Source organism: Eulemur rufifrons, chromosome 8, assembly GCF_041146395.1.
Source record: "Eulemur rufifrons isolate Redbay chromosome 8, OSU_ERuf_1, whole genome shotgun sequence".
In the NCBI taxonomy this organism is placed as follows: Eukaryota; Metazoa; Chordata; class Mammalia; order Primates; family Lemuridae; genus Eulemur; species Eulemur rufifrons.
The window spans coordinates 3,939,966-3,963,305 of record NC_090990.1 but is presented as its reverse complement, the minus strand read 5'-3'; the positions used below and the strand labels follow the sequence as shown (position 1 = coordinate 3,963,305).

Below are 23,340 nucleotides of genomic sequence, written 5' to 3'. Positions count from 1 at the left end.
TCAAAACATACAGGGCAGCCAGATGTGGCTTTCTGATTAGTTACCTGTTGCTCTGAGAGCTGCAATAGCTTGTGGGGAATTTAGGAAAAGAGAGCTCTTGCCATTTTCCAGAAATCTCATTTGGGTTGCAAAACAAAAAAGACAGAGAGGCCCAATAAGAATGACACAGAGCATGTTGTCTGCAATTTAACACACACCACTGTGTTCCAAAAATATTCATTTCCTAAAAGAGGCAAGTGAGACAAAATTACTTTGGAGATTTAAAATACATCCATGATGACACATCCCACATTCATTTTTTACTTGATGAATAGATTGGGCCACTTGGAAACTATACACCTCACATCAAATTTTACTAAAGAAGTTGAATCTGGACAACTGTTTACTCTTCTCAAATAGTATACTTCCAGGCATTGTTAGAGAATGTCCCTTGGATAAAAGTGTAAATAACAAAGCAGAAAGTGTAACATAACCTCCAGAACCTGCTAATGCCCCGCTGAGGGTATTTCACAGGGCTGCTCCCACAAGCACACGGCAAAGCTGCTTTGCTGAAATCACTACTTACCTAAATGACTGGCAGCTTCTGGCAAAGTGTTTAGAAATACTCGAATACAGAGAAAATCTATTGTTTAAAATTTTGTGACCAAAAAGTGTATTTCTTCTTGCTTCAGTTATGGTTCTTTTATTCCAGTATAATAGCTGCACCCACTTTTATTGAATATAGGTGACTAGGCCAGCAATTTACAAGAAATAGGTTACTTAAATACCGGAATTCCTACTGCTTATAACAATACCTGCAGTTACTGTTATAGTTTATAAAGCACTCTCACAGAAATATTATCTCATATAGGGAAAGGAGGAATTTGTCTAGGAAATGCTTTTCAGAGAGTGGTTTCTCTCATCTATGGGAACACTTTCTACTACCCACAAAAAATAGTATCTTAAAGAGAGACGTGAAAACCATTTTTTATTTAAAAAAATGGGGAGGGCAAGGCATTTTTTAGGCCAAGTCTCAATACCTTGAGTTAATCTGTTAAGTAATAGATTGTATTTGCTATTTCCTTTACATATGAGGTATCTTGGTTTTTCTGCTATGAAACTGAACAGCATCCTGTTAGATATACTCAAAATCCAACTGGAAAGTAGCACTTTCAGCATGTAAACTTCAAAAGTTTCTTAAACCTTATAAACCCTTCAGTCATTTGCTGAAATTAGTATATAACACCTAAATTAACTGAGAAATAATTAAAACCGTTTATTTAAATATCTCTCTGCGTATAACAAAAGTTCTTTCCTAAATACAGTTATTGTGTCCAAGGCGAAAAAAAACCCCTGATGGTATCAAGAATTTGGCAACTCCATTTTAAGTTATTGGACAAATTAGAAGCTAAGCCTGGAGGAAAGACTGAAAAAAATGAGCTGGATTCAGTGAAGAGTATTTGGTGCTTTCTATTAGCCTTCTGCAAGCAAAGACTACAAATTCAGCACACCAGTGATACTTTCTGATTGCATTGCTACTGGAATTAGCCCACTGTGTTTTAATTCTGATGAGTGACATAGCCTACCTTTTTAGATATCCTTCTGCTCCGCTAACCTAGGAGTCTGGGTCAATAATGTTTTACAAACACCATTCCATGAAGTTTAATTCTTTAAGTTTTCAAATATTTTCCAATATATAAACCTTCAATGTCTTAAATATGGTATATTTTATAAATTAACAAAATAAGTATATTATCTTCTTTGACATAAATTCCAGGAATATAAATCCTCCTCAGAGAATGCTCTGCCTCCCCAGAGTAATTTCAACTTGGGGACTGTTAGAAGGAGTGCCACTGTGACGTCTTTGACAGAAGAAAGAGGGAGAGAAGATCGTACTGGTAATTACAAAAAGATATATATGCACATATACATATATATGCTATTTCTCAATTTACAGAGTTAGGTAAGTATTACCATGATGGAAGGAAACTGAAAGCTTCTCAGCTCCTATCTCTCAAACTCCCTTAAGACTGTGTGAGGCATAAGGGGTGTTATGAAATTCCAACCTTCCATGCATGAGTAGGAGTTTTAGGAGTTCACAGTAGAATGCAGCAGGCACTAAAGAAATTAAGGTAGGGATTCTGGCTGGCATTAGAAAGCACCTTTAGAAAATGTACTCTTAAAAATGATCATTAACATACCAGAAACTAACAAGCTTCAAAAGTGCATAAGCAACCACTTCTAATAACATGTTGGTTCCTTGCGGCAGGCTGTATTAATTGCATATAACATGCAAGATACAACAACTTTTAGTTAAATTGAATACCAGGGCATGCATCTGTTCTCTCAGAGGTTTTTGTTTTTTTTTTTAATGGAAAGAAATATTATCTATATATGTAGAGGGTGAGAAGGAATATAGAGAGAGAAATGGCAATTTTAGTCCTTTTTCTCGTACATTTCAAACAGACATCCCTGAGCCAGTTCAACCATGTGAGACCTGAAATATTTTAATTGTGAACAATGCCTAAATCTAAAGAGGATTAACTAGTTAAGTTTACAAATGAATGTAATTGCTTTTTAAAAAAAACAAAAAACCCAACAAATTTCTCTTTCAGTGACTGCTCATAGTTTTAAATAGGAAAGATTTAAATCATCTATAGGGATAAGGTCACTATTTAGGAAGAACTTACAAAAACTCAATTCTCCTATCGTCAAGCTGGCAAACGACAGCCTGTGGGCCAAATCCAGTCCATTGCCTACTTGTGTAAATAAAGTTTTATTAAAACACAGCCACAACCATTCCTTTCTGTGTTGTCCATGGCTGCTTTCACTCTGCAATGGAAGCACTGAGTAGCTGGGACAGACTGCATGGCCCACAAGGCCTAACGCAGTTGTTATCATCTGGCCTTTCAAGGAAACGTTTGCCAACCTCTGGCTGAAAATATAACGAATAAACATTAGCATCAACGTAAGTCTAGTTAAATGGGAAATGATATCTCCAGAAACTTTAAAGTTTTAAGAGTTTTTGAATTATGACCTTTTCTCAGAAATCTAAATAATCAGTATAAGGTTAAGAGGGGGTGTTGAATACAGTCGACAGCCATAACTCCCATGTTATGTTTTAAATTCATCTTAAGATTATATATAAGAAAAAAGTTGTCAAATCAATCTAAATTCAAGTCTGAGTTTGGTGAATTCTATTCCTGGCTTTTTAAAAACAGTTCTCTGACACTCAATCTCTTATGATAACTTAAAGCGTGTTACAGTTGCATCTGGCAGAGACTTTTGCCTCTTGCACATGCTTACAAGTTGGTATCATATTCTAGAATCTCAAGGACACCTGGTTCAGCATAGTTTCTTTAAAATACAAATTTTATTGGAATATCCACTCTTAACTACAATATAGAACATAGAGATTTAAGATATTTTATACCACATTTTCTTTACTCAGTGTTACCATTAAATGCTGGAAGTCTGGTGCACTCATTATTTTATAATGAATGTCCTGGGTTGGTTCTGAAAGGGCAGCTTGGTGTACTGACTTACCTCACAGCACTAAGGAAGGAGAGATTTAGGAAATGAAACTACAGGAGCATTACAGGGAAACAGTAATTCTAAATAAGAAATAGATTAGTTTATTTTTTAAAAGCCTAGTACCACCACCTAGTGAGTTCGTCTTGCTTTAGAAATTTTGACAAAGCAGTTGAGAAAATTTCCTGTGGCAAATAATTTTAATCACAAAAAATACTTGATTAATATTTTCTTATAATGCAGCCTTATTTAGATTTTTTTTAATACTCAGGCCTTCCTCCACCACATTCTCAGCATGCCCTGCAGTGGTTGCAGAAGGTCCCTCCCTTTTACTTACTCATGCATTCGTACATCTACTGTATGTGACTGCTCTCCTGTTGTATAAAACAGCAGTGTTAGTAATTAGGGTTAGTTTTTATTTTATTTTATTTCATTCAAAATGGATGTGAAACTTACTGGCATACCTAGGCTGCAGCCCCATGCAAGCAAGCAAAAAGCAAAATATCGAAAATGGAAGATAAAGATAAACTGGCTAGCAGGCAGCTAAACTCACCCTTTTGTACAGCCTATGGTCCACCAGGGGGCTTTAGACAGTAAAACAATACCAAAGAGCTATTAGCATATGAGGGTCACAACAGAAATCTTATAAATAGCTTTATTTCAACAAAAAAGAGTATAAAGTGGTTTCTTTTTTGGAAAGAAAGAAAAGGAGAGTGATGGTGGGGTATGTGAAATGAGCAGGTAGAAAATTCACCAATTTATTTTTAAGTCTTAAAAGGCTGGGGTCTTATGACTTAGCAATGGGACACTTCTTACTGATTCCTGCAACCTCTACCTACCTGCCTTTTTGAGAAGGTGTCATAGGAGGTTTTCTATTTTAATATAGATGTTAATGTTTCTAAGGAACAATAAACATGATAGTTTCTCTTAAGATAACATTAAATAACCTAGAATGAAAACAGGATTACACATATCCTAGGGAAAATATGAGTTTAAAGCAAACTTCCACAATAGATTTGAAGGATTTTCTTAAGTTCCTAATTGAATATATTAATTGAATATATAGGAATGGGAAGTGATTACTGATCCTATACAGTCAGTATACCAAGGTTATTAAAATTTGCCCACATATTTTCCTAATATCAGAACTATTAATATAAATGGCCAGGAAAAGGGCCAATAAAGGTCTTTATTTCATTCCAAAGAATGTACAGAAGTTTAGAGCACATAATCTGATGTATCCTTCATAATAAACCTTCGTTAGCCTTCTTATGAGGTTACTACTAGTTAAAATATAAACCTAACAAATGTAAAATTCTTCATGGAATTTTTCTCTACCAGTTTACAAAAAGAGAACTTTAAAAACAAGAAAGAAAGGATTCCTTTGTTCAGCCTTCTTTGGGAGGCAGCCTTTAATGAATTTATGTTTGATTTATATCTCATTCTCTCAACTCACCCAATGTAAACACAGGGCACAGCTTTGGCAAAAATAAACGGGAAATGAATGTAGGACTCTCACGTATTACAGTTTTGCTCATAATCACCAAGGTTGTATTACCTGTACATTTACTCAAAATTTGAGGATAAGACTAGAAGAAATGAGGAAAAAGGATAGCACAATTGAACTTGTGGACATTCTGCTTTGTTTCAAATGACCCAAGGAAGAGCAATGTTAAGGTAATTTTCTTGAAAATAAAATCTGTCTAGAAATTACTAACCACAGTGTCATGAAAGCGGAGGTGCCCATGTGATTCAGCTCTAAGTGGCCCAAGTCTATTGCTTCCAGGGCTAGACAGAGTCTTCCTGGGTTTTTCATTTTGCAGTTAGAAGAGGAAAGGGGAAGAAGGGACTGGGAATAGATGTGAGAGTGTAAGGAAAAGGGCCCAGGTGAGTCCTTGGTATTTTCTGAATGAAGGAAATCAGCTGCTCTAATTTGTTCCTAAGTGCCCTGATGCTAAGTAAAAGGTTTTCCCGAGTAATAAAGAAAAGAGACTGAGTTTGGTAAGGCTTACGGAATTAATTTCATTATGTTGTAGCCATACCCATTGTTCTGATGCATTTCCTAACTGGAGGACTTCCTATTTCCATTCTGATATTGGTGTCACATGTGTTAGCTCTCACGGGGAAAGCTGCATCACTGCACGGTGGCGAGCATGCGCTGCTGAGGCGCATGTGGCGAGCGTGTGTTAGCTTCTTTCACAGCACTGCAGCTGGAGAAAACCCTCCAGCCTGGCGGATGCTCCTTCTAACATGTTTATTATTGTTAATATAGTGGCTGTGCATGTTTCCTTCTATGGGCATGGAAATGAATTCTTTTATAAATTTAAGTAAGAGTTCAAGTAACCAGTTCAACCCTGTTGAGTCCCAAAGGCAAAATATTTTCAAAGCTAACAATCAGATGGTTGTAGGAGTAAGAAAAACTAAAGTGAAACCTCTGAAGAATAAAATTAAAGATGAATACTAGGGCTTTTGGTACTACTAAACAGGAGGAGGAAATAAGATATTAAAGAGACTTTCAAAGTTTGGTACTATAAACTGCACAGCTCCCGATACACAGAGAAACAACAAAACCACATGGAAGGTCATCTAAACACAGCTCAGAGGCCACTGTTACAGATGTCAGATTGGAATATTAACCTAAATAAAGAAAACAAAACACTTTTCATCAGCCCCCCAAAATCTAAGTAAAGAACCTAGTCTTCATAAACAAAGCTCAAAGTAAGGAAACAAAGAGAAATTCCTCTAGCTTAGCTCCCTGAGAAGATGCTCCGTCCAGAGAATTGCTGGGGTCACAGGATTCCATATCCTTCTAACTGAAAATGCGCCTGTGATCTCAGATCTTTCTTATCCTGCACAGGTTCATTCCAGTAATTTCTCCTGTTCCTCCTCACAGACTCGGTTTAGTTGTTAATTTAATAGAGCATGTTAGCTATTACATAGCCAGCAGAGGGCACCAGCTATTTAGTGGAAATTCTACACCAGCAGACTTAGATGGAATTAATGGTTTACTTTCCTTTCCTTGAGAACAGAAACTCTTTATTTTCTCTTTGGATACAAGTTAGCATGGTAAGGGATTAGAGGGAAGAACATTTTGCAATGTGGCATATAAAGAACAGGTGAAAGAGAAATTTAGAATTAAAAGCTAGTCCAACTAAGTTGTCCTCGCACCCAAATTAAAACAGAAAAACACTGGCATGAATCTCCATTGTTCAACATACACAGCCTAGTCTGAAATGGTTAGCAAAGTTCCAACAGTCGCAATTTATCCCTAGTTAATGAGCTCTATTATCTTACTGTAATTTAGGACATTTGCCCTGATTATTTTCTGGGGGGATTAGCTTTACACAGGAGTTACTGAGTGGTAGGGTTGTTTGATTATTCTTGATAGTAAAATGTATAGATGAGGATTAATGTACCTGTGGCGACAGCGGCGTAGAAACCTCATTATTTTTCGAGCAGCTTGGTCCTGCTTTTTGGTTAGCAAACTGCTCCTGAAAAAGCCAGAACAGTATTGTCACAGGAAGGGTACTGTAAAGCCTAATGTGCAGAAGTTGAAAGCTGGACAGTGGTGACAGAGGACTTCCCATTAAGCAGCTCCTGGAGCAAATCCAGTGGCATCAGAGTTTGTTGCCTTCAGAAGGTGAAAGATTCATAGTATTGAATCCGGACATTGCTGGAAGAGAGTGGATGGGGCGTATGTAATGTAAGCACTTCTCCTAGCTTTAGGGGAGACAGTATAAAGATCGGAAGTAAGATGTCCTGTAAATATTCTTTCACAGCTCTGCATAAGCTCATTATGTGGAAAAAGTCACTCCAGCATCCGACAGGCATCCCTGGTCTGGAAGATGATTCACCTGAGTTTGATACTCTCCTTGGGTTATTATCTTCTAAATTTTGTCATCAATGCATTTTACTTTGCTAAATGTTTTCATTACACTCTTTAAAATAGAATAGCTTGACCCTAATTACTCTTCCAAGGTCTCACATGTAGTAACCCAACCACGTTAACTACTATAATAGAGTGACACCTTTTTGAGTAGAAACTTTGGTCATTCCAGTAATTTCCAAATTTTAATTTTAAGCTGAAATGGGGTGCTGTCATTAAAATAAGTGGGTGGGAGGTACAAAGAAGGAGCTAAATAGTCGAAATTAGACCTATAGCATAGGCATGACTATAAAGTCACCACACCTAGGAAGTTCTGAAAAAAAGTAACTGGAAATGCGTTAGCGTCTACACAGACCCTAACGTCAGTATACGGCAATTCTTTCAACTGAGTCAGAGTTCTCTTCCTTAAATAGCTTTACCTCCATGAATCTTCTCAACCCACCTGAGTTTCTGTTGTACAATTACAGCTGTCCGGCGAGCCTGCCGTCTTTTGCCACATTTCTTATAACTCCGATAATACTTCTGGATCAGCACAGCAGCCCGTCGGCTCTGCTGAAATTTTTTTTGTTCATAATAGCTTCGGAATTTGCTCTGGATAAGGATGGCAGCCTGTGTCATCTTTTTATAAAGTGCATACTGCAGGGAAACAAGAATAAGCAAACCAGTAACAACAGGAGCCAACAAGTTCATGTGTCCTTTGAGCTTACAGGGGAAGGGAAGAAGAGAGACCACTCCCCCCTTTCGTATTACATTCTCTGTTTTAGGTTTAATCACAAAAGAGGCAAATTAGGAATCTTTGCACCTACCTTTAAAAAATGTAAAATATTACTTTAAGGGTTGCCTTCAGATAATACATTGCTTTAGATGTGCTTTTTCCCCAAAATACCAAAATATTTTGCCCTTCTTGAAAAAAAATTTTAATAGCAATAAACTTAGACATTTGAGTTTAAAAAACACTTAGGAAGTAAAATTCTAAGTGTTTAAGATTAATATTTACTATCCAATTTTAAAACATTTTAAATCTTTTTTATGGTTCCCAATTCTTATTATAAACAAAACTACTTAACAGTCAGCACCTAATTCCTAACTATCAATCCACATGACAAGTTTCTGACTGAGTTGCAAGGTCCCAAATACAAGGCTTATCATGAAACGCTGACACCTTTAAGCCACTTTAACCTGTAAAAGATTAACACTCGTAAGACCCACACAGTGGTGAAGCAATGAAACCGGAAGGTTGTCACAGAGTTGGGGACTGCTCAGGAGGACCCGATGCCAGCAGCCCCCTACCCAGCCTGCTGCAGAGCTATGAAAGTAAGGTATGAAGTCACAGGAGAACAGATTCTCTTCCACATCAGTTTCTCAGCACTAAAAATACAGCACTCCCCATGGTTTAAAAATGCTATGTCCAAATTTCTAATGAAGTGGAATATGACTCTTGGGACAAGAAGTCACAATGAAGCCCTTTGCTTGCAAAAAGGCAACTTACCATTGCAAGGAAAAAAGATTCCTGAGAAAATCCCTGTATATGCCTAACTCTATCTCTGGATGTATGAGGTGGAATGAGGGAGGGAAACGGACTTCTCACAATGTCCAGGAAACAGGACTGTTCTGCAAGAACCTTCTCTAGTCTTATCTGACCTGCTTTCTATTCTCACTGGTCTGAAAGTCTCTCAAGACAAGAACACTGTATCCTACAGAGCTTCTGTAGTTTTCATCATCTGGATCTGTACGCACTGCATATTCAGACCCATTGGGCCACAGTGAAGCACATCGTGAAAAAGGGATATTTACTTGGTGGCCACTGGGCTCACAGTAATTGGCTTGGGTGGATTGACACTAGCCAAGAAAATGTCCAATTATTATTGTCAAAACCCACTCCAACTGCATGACCACGTGGTCCCCAGAGGATGGATGCACTGTGGTTAGGTGGCCTGGCAAGGGAGCAAGTTTGTTTCATGACCGTGCCATCTGAATGGCCCCTCCCTGTGGTTGGCGATGGGTGTGAAGTTTGTGACTCTGGTGGAATGGTTTGTGAGAGGACTTGGGTGTATCATTACCTTCAAGGCTATCCATGTCAGCTTGGGGGAGAAACAGAAAATACAAGATTAATGTTAGATTGCTGAATATAATGAAATTAAAAACCAGAATCAATAAAACTCCCAACCAAAAAAAAAAAAAAAAAAGCAACCTGGCTATATTAATGCCTTCCGTTTTCCAAGGTATTCACTTTATAATTGTCAATAATTCAAAAAATAACGACTTCCATCTTCCTAGCTGTAGACAACATATCTTTGGGAGGGGATTTTTTAAAAAAACAAACTCATATTTTGGAATAAATACCTGTTGTAACCACAGACTTGAGACCTGGGTTCTGTGTATCACTGTGCTCATGTGAAGCCTGCTCTCCCAGCAGGAGCCAGTACGGTTCCCTGCTGCAGAGCTACAGGTACTGTGGTGTCAGCGTTTGCACAATAAACCTTCATTTTCTGGGATCGCGAACTCAACTGGCTATAAACTGATCTCTTCATCCCCATCCCCACCAATAATAGCGCTTAATCCTAGAGAAACTCGAGAAAATGGCAACCCATATCAGAAATCGAAGCAAGCCCTAGATCATGACGAGGGAACATAATCCCAAATTTCTATGTAACTATTATACATCTTAGCATTTATTATTCTGTAAATAAAAATTTGAAACTGCTTAAAGCACAACCTAACAAAAAGTTGAACAGTCTGCTGATAGGACTGAATGTTATCATACAAACCAGTCAAGACTCAATTAGGCAATTTTAAATATTTTAAAATCACTGATGATTAGAAAGATCTAGTATTTACTTAATTTCTCTGAGCCTCAGCTTCTTCATCTGTGAAATGGAAATAAAACTGTTTACTTCAAATAATTGTAAGGCGTAAATGAGATGGTGTGCCTAAAAGATCTAGTACATACGAGGTGCTCAACAAACAGTAGGTCCCTTTCCCATCTGACTGTAGTTATTTAACACTACGAGTTGTTTTGGAAACAATAACACTGCATGAAAGAGTATTTAGGTATTTTTCTCGCACTTCTTAACTAAGGAATGAAAAAGTAGTTTAAGATATCCTGAGCTTAAGATTTTTAAAGATTTTTACAATTCTTCATTTTAAAATGGATAAGAAGAAGCTGAAAGGTAAATGACCTTGGATTACATAACTTATATAATTCAATGTCAAAGGTAATGGGTATTTTCTTTCTCCAATTTCTTTGTATCAGACCTGTATCTCTAATAGGTGATAATACTAAAAGGTCAAAAATTTGAACAAAGATTCTTTTGCGGCACAAGTTTAACTGCAGATGGTTTTGTTTGTTTTCCTCTTTTTTTTGTTTTGTTTTGTTTTTTGTTTTTTGAGAGACAGAGTCTCAATTATGTTGCCCAGGCTAGACTTGAACTTCTGGGCTCAAGCAATCCTCCTGCCTCGGCCTCTTGAATAGCTTCCTCTGGTTTTTAATCAAGGCAATTTGAATTCTTTGTGATGAGGTACTGAACGTGGTGCTCTGTAGCCAAACTGCACATCAGAATCCTCAGTGGCCTGGTGTGGCCTGGGCGAAGCACATTTTCCTTCTGTGGCACAAAACTGTGGTTTACCTGTTTATATTTTCTGTAACAACGCTGAATGACAGCAGCAGCTACTTCTTGCTGTTCCCGCAAGGGTCGTCCCTTAAGAGAAAAGTGAAGGAAAGAAAAATAAGTAATGATTTAATATAAGAAATGTCAGCTTTCTTAAAACTTAAATGGAATTACTACTCACTTAATGCAACTTTTTCAGAACTCAGACTCTAGGGTTACCAAAATACATGGCTAATTAACTAAAATATAAATTAGGAAAAAATGAATTTATAGAATAAATCTCCAACTATTCTTATTTCTAAATAAACCATGATATTTGAATGTTAGGAGGCCTAAGAAATATCCACTTTAAAAGTATTTAACAAATTAGGTATTGTACTATTTGTCTTGCCAGATTTCAACTGTCTTAAGATTAACACCAAGCACTTTACATTTATATCAATGATTAATGGCTTTTAACACCTTTTTGGGGGGTAGGGAGGTCGAAACCTTCTCTGAGAATCTCCATTAAGGCTATGGATCCTCTTGCCACCAAAAACCTACGTGGGAAAGCTTTTCCATGTAATTTCAGGAGTTCAGGGGCTGCCCACAGCCAGTGCCCAGGCCTCCAGGTGGAAATCCCTGCTCTAGGTCATCAATTCCTTGTGGCAGAGGTGTCGACTTGCTTTATATTAACTAAATAATAGACATCCACTATCATTACCTACAATGAGTTGAGATGGTGCCATCGCACTACTGATAGTTTTATTTTGTTAAAGCTTCTGAAAATTATTAATAATTTAATGTGATATAACTAATAATTTTAAATAAAAATTTTATAAACTCATGAAACTGCCTTTTAAGAGACTAGAATCATAAAAAGATGCTGCTACTCAGGACAGCAAGGTAGAATAGAAGAATCAGCACTGTTCCATGCCAGGACAGCCTCATTCCTGCCCTGGTCTAACCACGGACAGAGGCACTTCTCCCAGCCAGTTGATTCTCTGTGCCTCAGATAACTGAAGAGACCACACTTCCTAAATTGTTCTATGAAGGTGCTTTAGGAACTCTGCAAACATTTGATTCTAATTTCATTTTTAACTGTTTAAAAAATGGTCTGGGATAATGGAAAAGTTCTGGAAATGTAGAGTAGTGATAGTTGCACATTGTGAATGTACTTAATGCCCCTGAATTATATGCTTAAAAATGGCTAAAATGGCAAATTTTATGTTATGAATATTTTACAATAAAAAAATTTTCACAAAGCAAATACACACACAGATGTCTTATATACTGAATGTTAATAAATTGGAGACTTCCAAAAAAATTCTGTAAATTCAGAGGAAAAAAAGAAATAGTGTATGTTTTAGTTTGAATGATTCTTTCATCTGTGCTCCCTGATCTTAAGAACGTCACACCAAGATTCTGATCTATGGTACCTTGTATTTCCGGAAAGCTGTCTGGACAAGCCTGGCAGCTTCGTAGAGCTCTCTCTGCTCATGGTCAGACAGAGTCAGCTGAGCAAACTCATTCTCGACCTTCTCACTGCTCGAGGCGCTCAGGAATTCTGACCAATCTGCTGCTGAGGGCAGGTTAGGTTTCTCGAAAGCTATTTCACTGACGGGGGAGCCTACGGGGCTCAAGCTGGTATTAGAAGAAGGGGTGAGAGGCTCATTATATGCACTTCTGAAACAACAGGAGAAAAGGGAGAGAGAGAGAGATGAATGATTGATTTGCACAATCCACCACGTTAATTAAGGAGACGAGATGGTATCTACCAGAGGCTGCTGTGCGTGATTAAGAATACGCCTTCATTCAGTTAGGTAAGTTGCTAAACATACTCAGTACTTTAATTGTCCTTCAATAAAATAAATTCATACTCAGCATCTATTATGAGTTTGGTACTATGCTAAATACTAAACCCACTAAGTACGCTAACCTGCCCTTGTGAAACTTCAATTGAATTGGGGGGAAAACATGATGATACGTTATCTTACAGGCTCTGATATCGGGAAGAAAATAACGTGAGCGGTAAGGACGTGAGCTGGGGCTTGTAAGCAGAATGGGACCCATCGCGGTGGTGCCTTCTTCCTTCCTTGGCAGCATTCACCAAATACAATCAGCCTCCCCTGCCTCCAGGTACATCCAGGAATTTGTCCTGGACAGTGAACCCCAGAATTTCACTGACCTGATCTGGGCAGCATTTGGCAGACGATCCGCATCAGCTAGGTAACTGGCCAGCCAGCTCATTGTACTGCTAATGGTGGCAGGCCCTGTCCTTTCCAATCCTGAGGCCTCCATGGGCACAAAATCCTCCTGCTTGATTCGGTCAGGTGTGGCTTCAATAATGTGCTCTGCCAAGGTCATCATGTTCACCTGGAATCAAAAGTTCACAGAACACTCAGGTTAGAAAGGAAATTTAGAAGTTGTCCATGTCTTCCTCCCCTCCCCGACACTGGAAAGAAACAAACAGGGCGTGGGGGCAGACTTACGCCACAATCCAACGCACTCGAATATCACTTTAAGGTTGTAACACAATTCACCCAAATATGCTGAGAGCCTGAGACCTTATTATCTCCAAATCATGGTTTGGCCAAAAACCTTTAGTCAAGCCTTAGAGAATTCTGGCTTGTGCCTACTCTCTCTATTCTCAGTTAAGACCAACCAACTCATGATACCATGACTGGGCAGTTCTAGAGTAAGTTGTAACAAAATGTAGTGACATTATTAGTCGCCCAACCAGTATCCACCTGCCCTCTTTTGCCTTGCCTAGAGAACCTGTCTCATAAGGCAGCAATGAGACAACCCCCAGGGGACAGATCATGCCTGATCTAAGCCAATGGTGACAATCCTTTTCTTGATTTCCTGCTGTCTGTGCACTCAAGGGAAGGTAAGTGACCCACTTCCAGACAATAAGACTGTGCAGAAGTCTGCCAGGAGGCTTTTGGGCCAAGCTTTTGCTTTTCTGACAAAAAGGTATCAATGCACCTGGCACATCCCCTTCCTCTCTTCTTCCTGCCTTGACTACAGACAAGATTGCACAGCCATACGTAACGCAACAAGCACGAAGAGGAAAGCCGAAAAGAACCTCTCGGTGCCTGATGGCATCACTGAGCAAATGAACCTCTGAACTTCCTGTCATGTGAAAACAATAAATCATTCTGCAGTAACCCAGTGCAGTTAGGTTGCTGGTGCTTGCACCGAAAATACAATTAAGAATTCTCAAAACTGGTCTGAATTAAGATATTTTTAATCAGAATCAAGAGATATGACCTCATTTCAAAAAATTTCCTTGCATATCTCTTAAAAATGGTAATTGAAAGACAGCAGTTTAGGTCTTTCAGTGAATCAAAAATGTTCTGAAAGGAGCTATACAAAGGTGACCAAATGCAACATGAATGAACCTCAAAAACATTGCGCTAAGTGAAAAGAAGCCAGGCACAGAAGACTATGTGTTCTATGATTCCATTTATATGGAATTTCTAAAAAAAGCAAAACTCTGGGATAGCAATCAGATCAGTGGTTGGCTAGAGCAGGGGAAGGAGTGGAGACGGACCACAAGTGAGCACAGGGGACTCCTGGGTGATGGAAGTGTTCTAAAAGGGACTGTGGCAACGGTTGCACAGTGTATAAATTTACCAAAACTCATCACACGGAGCACTTAAAATTGGTGAACTTTGTAGTATGTAAATCATACCTCAATAAAGCTGTTAACAATGCTTATCTTGGATAACTTTCTAAATCTTCATCAAAGAATAATTATTTTTTATAATAGGAATAAAAAGAAAAAAATTTAAGGGTAAAATATTGCAGTTTTTCTTCTCCTTCTATGTTGGCTCTCTTGATTTGTGACTCAAACCACAGGAAATCCTGCCTTTCTTCTTTTTCCATGAAGGTACTCAAATATTTTATTAAAAGCAAAGTGGAATTTCTGAAGCCCGAGGGTTATCATTCCACAGTCACTCCCCAAAATCCTTCTCTATTTTATAGACATGTATCGACGTAAGGACAACTTAACAAGTGCAACACTCTAGAATACCAAGTAGCTCATTTTTTTATTGCGATGGCTGCAAAAGGCAATGAAATTTAAATGACTTTAAAGCAAGTAACATTCTCAGCACCTGGACCTAAAAAATCATGTCATTCACTTCTGAATTTCTTGGATTGTGGTCAGAGAAGATAGCCTTTAAATGTGTAGCTTTGGGTTTTTACTGAAATTCTCTTTGTGTCCTAAGTATATGAGTAATTTTCATAAATTTGTCTTAGGTATCTGAAAAGAACAATTATGTATGTTGTTGCTGTGTGTATTAATTACATATATCTATATAATTACATATAAGAATATCACATGTTAAATATATCATATATATTAAATACATATTAAATCAAGCTTTCTAATTGTATTATTCATATTTTTAATATCCTTTTCACATCTACTTGATCTGACAAATTCTGAGACAGGTGTGCTAGTGTCACACTATGATTATGGTTCCACATTTCTTTGTATTTACTGGTTTTTGCTTTAATATTTAGAGGTGATGTCCTAGGTACACAATGGTTTGTAACTGTCATATCTTCTTGATAAATTAGATATAATTTGCCTATCTTTTTTCTTTTTATATTCAATTGTCCCTTCTAGCTTTACTCATCACTTTGTTTTTCATTCTTTCTGACTCATTTTACTCTAAGAGTTGTGTCTCTTACAAGTAGCATATCGTATATTTTGCTTTCTTTTTTACTGAATTCAAGAATCTGATTTTTTTTTTTTTTTGAGACAGAGTCTCACTCTGTTGCCCAGGCTAGAGTGAGTGCTGTGGCGTCAGCCTAGCTCACAGCAACCTCAAACTCCTGGGCTCAAGCGATCCTCCTGCCTCAGCCTCCCAAGTAGCTGGGACTACAGGCATGCGCCACTATGCCCGGCTAATTTTTTTCTATATATATATATTTAGTTGTCCATATAATTTCTTTCTATTTTTAGTAGAGACGGGGTCTCGCTCTTGCTCAGGCTGGTCTCGAACTCCTGACCTTGAGCGATCCACCCGCCTCGGCCTCCCAGAGTGCTAGGATTACAGGCGTGAGCCACCGCGCCCGGCCAAGAATCTGATTTTTAATAGAATTATTACTTACTGAAGTGTGAATGAGACACGTTTGAAAATATTCCTACAATATTATGTTCTCTGTTTATTATTTTTGTTGTTGTTTTTTCCTTTGTCATCCCTGAACTTTTTCCAAATGGGCCAAAATTTTTTTCTCCCCATTCAATGACTTATAAATTGTTTTCACTCTAGCTATTATACTAATTTGACATTTCTAACTAGCATATTTCAGCCTACACAGTACTTATCTACCCATATCATGAGTGGAACAAGATCTATTATCCTCCCTGAACAAGAGAGCTGTTTTAATACACTTTTACTGTCTTCATTTCACCACCTCCCTGGTTTTGTTAAAATAATTTAGAATTTTAGTACTAGGTTACTGTTAAACATTCTTCTTCTTCTCTTTAAAAAAATCCCTTCCTAATAATTGCCTTTTACATACAACCACACTATCAATGATTATTCAGACATCAGTTTTAATGATTAGATTGTTCACTTCTCCAAGAACTCTGTCTTGCCATTTCTTAAATTATTTCATTATTTTTAATTGCTATTGTTTCATTTGGCTAAAATACTTCTTTAGACTGATACTTTTTTCATAGATATGTGCTCTTAATTTGTTTTGGGTTATATCAATGGGAAGCTGGAAAGAGAGGAAGTCAAACGTAAGTTTTTAGGTTGTTCTTTTGGTCCTTGCCTATATATTTTAATTAACGGCATTTGTTTAATAGCCTAATGTCGAGTTTGCTTCAGTATGTATTCTCTTAGTCTATGACAAGTTGAGTGCCCTAAACGGATTTTGGATTTTCTACATTTATTAGAAGGGCAGTCAATTATCAGATTTAGGGATATTTCATTGCATCTCACGGAGCCTCATGCCATATATGCCCTTTCCAGTGGCTAGATGATGGCTATGTTGACCAAAGTCACACAGATGATTCAAAATCTATCCACAGGATTTCTGCTCCAGCTATTTTTAGGGCCTTGACTCTATTCTAACTAGTACTTAAAACAATGATGTTCTCAGGCTACAAAATTAATATACACAAATCAGAGGCATTTATATATGCCAATAACAGTCAATTGGAAAACCAAATTAAAGACTCAATACCCTTCAAAATAGCAACAAAGAAAATAAAATATCTAGGTATATATCTAACTAAAGAGGTAAAGGACCTCTATAAGGAAAACTATGAAACACTGAGAAAAGAAATAGCAGAACTTGCAAATAGATGGAAAAATATACCATGCTCATGGATCGGAAGAATCAACATTGTTAAAATGTCTATACTACCCAAAGTGATCTACAGATTCAATGCAATCCCTATTAAATTACCAACATCATTCTTTACAGACATAGAGAAAATAATTATACACTTTGTATGGAATCAAAGAAGACCCCGTATAGCAAAAGCAATTTTAAGCAACAAAAACAAAATGGGAGGTATTAATTTGCCAGACCTCAAACTATACTACAAGGCTGTGGTTCTTAAAACAGCCTGGTATTGGCACAAGTGCAGGGACACAGACCAGTGGAACACAACAGAAAATCCAAATATAGAACCATCCTCATATAGTCACCTAATTTTTGACAAAGCGGGAAAGAATATACTCTGGGGACGAGAATCCCTATTCAACAAATGGTGCTGGGAGAATTGGTTAGCCACTTGTAGAAGACTGAAACAGGACCCACAGCTTTCACCTCTCACAAAAATCAAATCACGGTGGATAACAGACTTAAACCTTAGGCGTGATACAATCAGAATTCTAGAAGAAAATGTAGGAAAGACTCTTACAGACATTGGCCTAGGCAAAGAATTTATGAAGAAGACCCCCAAGGCAATCACAGCAGCAACAAAAATAAATGAATGGGACATGATTAAATTAAAAAGCTTCTGCACAGCCAAAGAAACAGTCCAGAGAATAAACAGACCACCTACAGAATGGGAAAAAATTTTTGCATACTACACATCAGATAAAGGACTGATAACAAGAATCTATTTAGAACTCAGGAAAATCAGCAAGAAAAAATCAAGCAACCCTATCAAAAAGTGGGCAAAGGACATGAATAGAAATTTTTCAAAAGAAGATATAAAAATGGCTAACAAACATATGAAAAAGTGTTCAACATCTCTAATCATCAGGGAAATGCAAATCAAAACCACAATGAGATATCACTTAACCCCAGTGAGAATGGCCTTTATCAAAAAAACCCAAAACAACACATGTTGGCGTGGGTGTGGAGAGACAGGAACACTAATACACTGCTGGTGGGACTGCAAACTAGTGCAACCCCTGTGGAAAGCATTATGGAGGTATCTTAAACAGATTCAAGTAGACCTGCCATTTGACCCAGCAATCCCATTACTGGGCATATACCCAAAGGAAAAAAGGTCATTCTGTAACAAAGGCACGTGTACCCAAATGTTTATAGCAGCACAATTCACAATAGCAAAGATGTGGAAACAACCCAAATGCCCATCAATACATGATTGGATTAGTAAACTGTGGTATATGTATACCATGGAATATTACTCAGCTATAAGGAATGATGAAGATACGACATCTCTATGGTTCTCCTGGAGAGAGTTGGAACCCATTATATTAAGTGAAGTATCCCAAGAATGGAAAAACATGCATCACATGTACTCACCAGAAAATTGGTTTCCCTGATCATCACCTAAATACAAATCTGGGAATGACACCAATTGGATATCAGACTGAGGTGGGGGGTGGGGGAGGGGATGGGGGTATGCCTACACAATGAGTGCATTGCGCACCGTTTGGGGAGTGGTAACACTTGAAGGTGTTGATTCGGGAAAGGGGGGGTGGGGAAAAAAATATGAAACTATTGTTTTTAACTTGCACTGTTCACTTAATAATTTATCATGAATATTTCCCATATTATTTCATATCATTGTACAAGAAATAATGTATACATTACGAGGACATACTGTATCTAACAAGATATACTGTTAGACTCTTTGATTCTGTAAAATTAAATTGAAAAAAAAAGAAAAAAAGAAAAAAAAAAAAAAGAAAATCAGCAAGAAAAAAATCAAACAACCCTATCAAGAAGTGGGCAAACGACATGAAAAAAAAAAATAAAAAAAAAAAATAAATAAAACAATGATGTCAGTCAACATGAATGCCAAGAGGAAGCAGACGACTTCATGTAGGGTGGCGGGTGAGTTCTGAGGACCTGGTGCAAAGGGGGAAGGCCCTATTCACGGTGCCTGACTCGCTGAGTGACAATGTGGGCCCAAGGAAAAAAGATGCTCCAACACCATATGCACAAAACCAGACTTCGAATCCTTCCCTGGGGAGAAAATGACATGATCTTCAGAATTGGGCCACAAGGATCGAGGCAACTCTGACACGCCGGCAGCCTCTGCGGGCTTACCTGGCCACCGCTCACCTGGATGTCATCCATGGGCTGTGAGCACTCTTCATTTTCTGCACTATCACGGTAGGCCCCCATCTCTGTGTTCACCACCTCTCTGTTAGCCATCATCAGGACACTCATTGGTTCCCGTGGACGCACCTGTGAAGGTGCTGCATCCTTTCCTACACTGGTCCCCTTCGGATTTCCAGTCACCTGTACTGTAGACACACCAATGTAAAGATCTTTGGCATTCCACTTTCCTACAGGCTGAGATCCAGAGGCTTGGAATCCTGCAGTCTCTGGAGTGGGAGGGGAGAGTTCCCGGCTGTAGTCCCTCACTCCTTCACTGGGGCTGACTGTCTCAGGGACAGGCTGCTTAGAACTAGGGCTTTGCTTCCTGATATTTGGCTGTTCCAGACTCAGTGCAGTGGAAAGCAGCTTCTCCTGCCTTGCCTGGAAGTACTCAGGGTTCAATTTATGCTTTTTGGGAGCCGGATAATCTTTGTGGCTCTCATTGCTGTAGTAATTAGAGGGTTCAGACCGAGGTCTTCTCAGCTCTGAAAAGTACAGTAGAAAGGATAGTCAGGACAGGTGATAAAATTAGGAATCCTAAAATATTAATACTTTCTCTATGCCTGAGAGACACAAAGTGCAAAGCCGGAACTCAAGACATGTCCCTAATATTTAAATATTCCCCAGCAGCATATATTATGTTCAGATAGTCCTTCAGAAATTTGTATTTCTTGCATGAACATAGAAATTTTGCTGCTTTCTATATTTTTGGGGGGTGGGGCACTAGGCATTCTTAAAGGAAAATCAGAAACATTAAAAAATATATCTTAAATGTTTGTGAATATCTTCTGGACTTTTCTGAGGGCAGCCGCATGAAAGCAAATGGGAGCTCTGTCAAGTTCTGAGAGGTAATAATTTTGGATTTTTACCTGGATTAGTGCTTGCAATGACAGTGACTCCTTTGGGTATTTCTGGAGAGTTAATGGCTTCGCTGTGCCACTGCGCCATCCAGCTGTCTGTAGCAGGCTCCTCACTCGGAGGACAGTGGATTCTGGGGTTCTGTCCCAGCTGAGCCTGCTCATCTCTCTGCAGGTGCTCCAGACATTCTGCTAATTTCACATGACCCCTTGACCTGGCAATTCCCAAAGGCAGTCTTCCTAGAGAGTCGGGAATGGAGATGGCCCGGCGGTCCCACTTGTACAGCACGACAGCAGCTTCCAAGTGCCCTAGGGCACACGCCCACATCTAAAAGGCAGGAAGACAAAGCAAGCTTTCTCAACAAGAGATTAAAGCCATATTTTACTTTTGCCATTGCTGCCAGCTGACGACCTCAACCTTGCTGGCAAGCTCAGTGGGGCCATAAAACATTACCATTGCAAAGTATCTCTGACAAATGCAGAAGCCAGACGGGAAAAACGGTTAGGGGGCTAAATGAACCTATTCCTTACCAGAGGAGTACAGGAGAAGTGGTCCACATTCAAGGGGTCAACTTCCAGTTCCAAGTCGATGCTATCTGCATGCTTTGTGCTGTAAGAGAGAGCACTGGAAATTACTGCACTATTAATCAAGGTTAAAAAGAAAGATCAGAATGTCATAAAACCCCATAAGGAGGAAACCAAACTGGGCATCTAACATCCCTGATGTAAAGAAATAGAGTCCCAGATTTCTAGGGTAGTCTGGACTCTCTGTTTGGCTAAGAGTTCAAATGAAATAAAAGTCCAACATTAAGTTAGTACCACGCTCAGTATTTCTTGGGCAGAAGCACATAAAAATCCCTTGGCAACTGTCCTTGGAGAAGGCCCTTTGCTCACAGGCTATACTGCTTATTGAATGGCCAGATTTCTCTCCACTGGTGGAAATGCTCAAGAAGAATGTGCACGGTGATGAACGAGGACGACCCCAAGTCATCTGTGCCGCAGCCTTACCGCCACTTGATGAGGGTCTGGATCAGGGTGGCGTAACCCTGGGCGGCGGCCAGGTGTAAGAGGGTCATTCCACGGAACGTCTTTGAGTGGATCAAGTGCTTGGACTTTGCCCAGCAGGCTCGGCTCATCATCTTCTCACACACAACCACCACGCGACTCTCGAAGCAGCTCCCCAAGGTCCCGGTCCCAGAAGCACACTACCATGGAAAAGTACATTTAGACCTCAGGACTCAAGGCCCCCTACCAAGTCGGCATTTTGACGTCGGGGAAACAAATGCTTTAGGATTAGCAACTCAAAATGGAAAACCACTGAAAATCAAGAACCACCATGAAACAGAGAAGAGCATGTGCTTAGTTTCGGCTCAGCAGCGATGCTCCAAAGTCGTGGTGCAAGGTCATTTCCCCCAACTCCAAGAACACAGAGATTATCTGTTACGGCCGACACTCTGATTATGACCTTCATGCTGACCCATCTCAGGGAAAGTGTCTACTGCTTAAAAAAAAAAAAAAAGGTGGCTCTAGCTTCCCAGTTGAAATAAACATTGCAGGCGGAAAACTGTTGTGACCAAGCAAAGCAGAGTGGCTCTCCCAGTGTCTCCGGCTGGGGAATCTGTGGATCTTTGCCTTGTTTGCTGCTTCTGGAGAATTAAGTCACTTAGATGTGGATTTTTTTTCCCCTAAAGAAACGCTTAAAAGTATCTGGTTAATAATCCAGTCCTTCGTATAAAGTAAAAAGGATGCTGGGGAAAGCATCAGAGATCTTGAGCGTTATTAATAACAATAAAGGGTATAGGAAAGAGAAATTCATGAATTTTAACCACATGGCTTTCTTCCTGTTAACTGGTTGTAATGGAAGAAAAATAAATCAAAGTTAGTAACCTCAACAGTTTATGTGAGTCTCTGTGATAGCTGTTTTAACACTCCCCCAAATAAATGGCACTTCTAGCCTAATTCACATTTCCGGTGTTATTTTAAAAAATAATAATTTTTTGGCAATAAACTCCATAAATTTCAACTACTATAGAAATACTGTTGCTCCCCATGGCTTTGAATCTTTAAATCTGGGCAAAAATGCCTCCAGTAATAAAAGGCAGATGATGGACGTAATGTCATCCTCATCAGAGCTGTGAAAAGGCCTCCACGGAGCGCAGGTGGGTGATGCCAACGTGCCAACCGGGCCTTGACTCACAGGGCCCCGCAGAGCCATTCCGCACGCTCCAAACAGGCACGGAACTCACCGGAGAGTGAACGAAGAAGGAATTTTCTTGTATTAAACAAAAATAGTCACATCTCTATCATACATGGCAGACACAGACATTTATTGAAGCCAATTTAAATTGATGAAAGAAAATGCAACAGCAGTTAACATGGGACGAGATTTTAACAGGCCAGGTGCCGAATGGTTGAGCTTTCAAATGACATTACATACCGTTCCCTTCGTGCAACCTTTGTTGGTGAAAGGCAAAGCATTTTATGGGGATCTCTTATTTTACCCATAAGGTGTATTAAACAGTGATTACTTCTTTTATAAAGCTTAGTAGTGTCGGGTGGAAAAGAAGCCTGCCTTAGCCTTAGTGACATTTTACTGTGTCCCGAGTCTTTTCCATTCATTTCTGAAGACAGGGGAGAAATAAGAAGAAAATTCGAGGAGAAAGGAGGTTATTTTTTTGGGTGTGGTATACTATGCTTTGTTTCCATCTACCGTTATTATTAAAAATATTACTAACACTTGATATTTGAGGTTTTTAGGCAAAAACTCAGTAGTGGAGGTGAGAAATACTACCAGCTTGTTTAAATTTATCTCTGGGGTCTCTGGTAAAATAGTTTCTGCCTGGGAGACTTCGCCAAAATGAACTTCTCTAAAGCTTCAAGGCCAACGGGACGCTGAGACAGTATCTGGTAATTTCCCTGTACTTGGGAATATGATACATTCTTC

General features: G+C 38.9%; 1 protein-coding gene across 11 annotated transcripts in view; it reads right to left on the bottom strand.

The window, feature by feature from the left end:
- CAMTA1 (calmodulin binding transcription activator 1) overlaps positions 1–23,340 on the bottom strand; it is an 830,964-nt gene that overhangs the window by 8,025 nt on the left and 799,599 nt on the right. For 2 of the 11 annotated variants that reach the window (XM_069477299.1, XM_069477300.1), the window contains 10 exons: positions 21,405–21,601; positions 20,928–21,006; positions 20,409–20,724; positions 19,501–20,024; positions 13,172–13,359; positions 12,423–12,669; positions 11,023–11,094; positions 7,839–8,032; positions 6,927–7,001; positions 4,064–4,094 (listed from right to left, as the gene is read on the bottom strand). In XM_069477299.1, coding sequence (XP_069333400.1) covers positions 4,064–4,094; positions 6,927–7,001; positions 7,839–8,032; positions 11,023–11,094; positions 12,423–12,669; positions 13,172–13,359; positions 19,501–20,024; positions 20,409–20,724; positions 20,928–21,006; positions 21,405–21,601 — 1,923 coding nt within the window. Of the gene's footprint in view, positions 1–4,063; positions 4,095–6,926; positions 7,002–7,838; positions 8,033–9,456; positions 9,478–11,022; positions 11,095–12,422; positions 12,670–13,171; positions 13,360–19,500; positions 20,025–20,408; positions 20,725–20,927; positions 21,007–21,404; positions 21,602–23,340 lie in introns of all 11 variants that reach the window. The other 9 variants (XM_069477303.1, XM_069477305.1, XM_069477302.1 and 6 more) reach the window with 8 other exon arrangements.